The sequence below is a fragment of the Morone saxatilis genome, unplaced genomic scaffold (genome assembly GCF_004916995.1).
Source record: "Morone saxatilis isolate NCDOM2014 unplaced genomic scaffold, NCSU_SB_2.0 Contig3, whole genome shotgun sequence".
NCBI lineage: Eukaryota > Metazoa > Chordata > Actinopteri > Moronidae > Morone > Morone saxatilis.
In genome coordinates this window covers 412,750-416,009 of record NW_023339873.1, presented here as the reverse complement: position 1 = coordinate 416,009, position 3,260 = coordinate 412,750, and the positions used below count along the sequence as shown (strand labels likewise).

At 50.6% G+C, this 3,260-nt stretch overlaps 1 protein-coding gene across 1 annotated transcript; it reads left to right on the top strand.

Annotated features, from left to right (window-relative positions):
- Nucleotides 1-2: 2 nt before the first annotated feature.
- On the top strand, nucleotides 3-2,971 carry LOC118336850 (E3 ubiquitin-protein ligase HECTD1-like; the record flags this gene model as incomplete). Its single annotated transcript, XM_035673601.1, has 5 exons — nucleotides 3-266; nucleotides 1,638-1,865; nucleotides 1,946-2,227; nucleotides 2,380-2,650; nucleotides 2,808-2,971. Coding segments are annotated over 5 exons (1,194 nt in total), but the record flags the coding sequence as incomplete, so codon positions are not given.
- Nucleotides 2,972-3,260: the final 289 nt, after the last annotated feature.

The window sequence follows — 3,260 nt, the reverse complement described above, 5'->3', positions numbered from 1 at the left end:
CCTCTTCCTCCTCCCTCCTCTCCCACTGCAGGTGTCCTCCGCGGACGTTCCTCCCAGCGCTCTGTAAGATCTTCCTGGATGAGAGCGCTCCAGATAACGTGCTGGAGGTCACAGCCAGAGCCATTACCTACTACCTGGACGTGTCTGCGGAGTGCACCCGGAGGATCGTGGGAGTGGACGGGGCCATCAAGGCGCTGTGCAACCGGCTGGTGGTGGTGGAGCTCAACAACCGGACCAGCAGAGACCTGGCCGAGCAGTGTGTGAAGGTACGAGGACGTCAGAAGGACACAATGATGTTTGTAGAGCACTGGAGCTCTAACACAGGAAGTTTAAACATTTAACAGACACCAGTTCCCCAAAGCCACATTTGCTGCTGGTTGAGGTCTTCAGTTCAGAGGAGGGTTGACTTACGAGCGTCGACCCATTTTGTCTGAGGCAGCTGTGGCAAACTGCTGGTGTAAGAGCTCTTTCCTGCAGAATCACACTTAACCCTGGGGATAAAGGGTTCCCTGCTGTCTCTTTATGTCCTCAACAGGGGCAGTGTGTCAAGGAGGCGGTTAACTGAAGCCAAAGCACGATGAGAACAACTGATCAGAGATCAGCCTGCTCCTGTGTCTCTGTTGAGTTTTGGAGCAGAGCCACACCACAAGCAGGAGATCATAACCATGTGCTAGCAGACGTTTATTAATACACATCACAGGACAGACGCAGTCTTTATTCAGGCCTCAGTCTGCCTGTGTCTCATGTCTCAACACTGATCTGTCCTACTGATAGAGACTGTTTGTCCATCAGATCATCTGTTTTTGTGTAGTCAGGTGCGGTTTGATCTCGGTTTGCTGCAGTAAACGGTCGATCTTGAATATCTTCTTTGTGTCTTTTGAGGAGGAGAACGTTCCTCCATTTCATTTTTCCTTTAATTCATGACTTCTACTTTAGACTCAGCCAGTTCTAGGAATGTAATTGTGATTTAAATGAGTGAGATAAAGGATGAATCATGATGCTCTTTTTCAGCTGTGTTTGACATCCTATCCTCACTGACATCAGTATCTGTATGATGGTGTACAGACGCACCATGTAGGGCTGTGGCAGTGATTGAGGGAGGCTCAGCAGCGCGGTATTACTTTGTAAGAGGCACAGCGGGGCAATATTTAATCTCACTACCTGCTTTTATTAATCTCCTGCCTCCTGTCTGTCTCTGTTAACTGGACACTTTCAGCAGCGAATTGGGTTAATTAGTGGAGTTTTTCCAGAGCGACGTGACTGTGTGGTATTGTAATCCTGAGCTGTGAACTGAGGCATATTGAGTAGAGCCGCTTTCTCTGGATCGGATCCCTTCAGCACGGCTGCAGCTCCTTAAAGTAAAGCTCCTGTGTGTTTGCCAACTGCTGGACGGTCAGCTCTGCATACACGAGAGCAGTCGAGCTGTATCATGAAGTAGAAATGCAGCAAACAAAATAATATATATGCATTGTTTTGCACATTTTATACCTGAGGAATAAAAGTAAAGTAAATATAAAAGAAAATACATTTTCTTTCTGTCAGATTTTAATCTCCTGTAGTGAGTTGTACTGAATGAGGAGTTGAGTGTATCGTTGCTTCCCTCGCTCCGGCTCTTAATGTCCATCTCTGTTGTCCAGGTGCTGGAGCTGATCTGTACCAGGGAGTCTGGTGCTGTGTTCGAGGCCGGCGGTCTGAACTGCGTGCTGAGTTTCATCAGGGACAGCGGCCATCTTGTTCACAAGGACACCCTGCACTCGGCCATGGCCGTGGTGTCCCGACTCTGCAGCAAGATGGAGCCTCAGGACTCGTCTCTGGAGACCTGCGTCGAGTCCCTGTCCAGCCTCCTCAAACACGAAGACCACCAGGTAACCACGAAGGAGTCGACGGTTTGTTCTTCAGCAGTAGAACTAACCGCAGTAGAACTAACCGACTTCCTGTCCCCCAGGTGTCCGACGGCGCCCTGCGCTGCTTTGCCTCGCTGGCCGACCGGTTCACTCGCCGTGGCGTGGACCCCGCCCCTTTAGCCAAACACGGCCTGACAGAGGAGCTGCTGTCCCGCATGGCAGCTGCCGGTGGCACGGTGTCGGGCCCCGCCTCTTCCTGTAAGCCTGGCCGGACCTCGACGGGCGCCGCCCCCTCGGCCCCGGACTCCAAACTGAGCAACCAGGTGTCGACCATCGTCAGCCTGCTGTCCACGCTGTGCAGAGGGTCGCCGCTCGTCACGCACGTAGGTCGACACACCTCAAACACCAGAAACATCAAAACACCAGAAACCAGAAGAATAATAGGGTTTTTTTGAGATGGATGAGTTTTTTTCTCCACATTTTACAGAACTTTTCCAGCATTGTCTAACATCTTCCCTTTCTCTCCCGCCTTCAGGACCTGCTGCGTTCGGCGCTGCCCGACTCGATGGAGTCCGCTCTGGGAGGAGACGAGCGCTGCGTGCTGGACACCATGCGGCTGGTGGACCTCCTGCTGGTGCTGCTGTTTGAGGGACGGAAGGCGCTGCCCAAATCCACAGCGGGGTCGACGGGGCGGATCCCCGGCCTGCGACGCCTGGACAGTTCAGGGGAGCGATCGCACCGACAGCTCATCGACTGTATCCGCAGCAAGGACACGGACGCTCTGATCGACGCCATCGACACCGGAGGTAAGAACCCAGACACGACAGCGCTGTTGAAGTCGTAGTTAGTGAAGATTATCCTCAATATTCCTCAACTTGGTTATCTGATGTCCTGACAAATCGTATTTTTGTCACATATTGTCTTTAGAGGTTGTTGTTTTAACCTCTCCGCTCTCTGTTGCAGCTTTCGAGGTGAACTTCATGGACGACGTTGGACAGACGCTGCTCAACTGGGCTTCAGCTTTTGGCACACAGGAAATGGTAATAACGAGACTTGAACTGACTCTTCTGTTGATTAGCCACATTAGCTGCTTGGATTTAGTTCCAGACTGAATGTTAACCATTGGATGACGAGCTGTTAAATTGTGGTCCAGACATTCATGATCTCCAGAGGATGAATCGGTCCTAAAACCCTGAAATGAGTCAGCATTTCAGCTCCTCCAGTTCCCTCTCCTCGAAGTCGGTTGGTTCTTTACTGACAGATTTTATGTCAGAGAATGAAAACCTACCTGTGAATGTTGATGCTTTAACGTCTTAAAAAGGCGGTTGTAACAAACAAAACTACAGACGTTACTCACTAGTCCGCCTTTATAGCCGCTTTGTGTTTATACAGATTATTCTAACTCAAACTTTACAA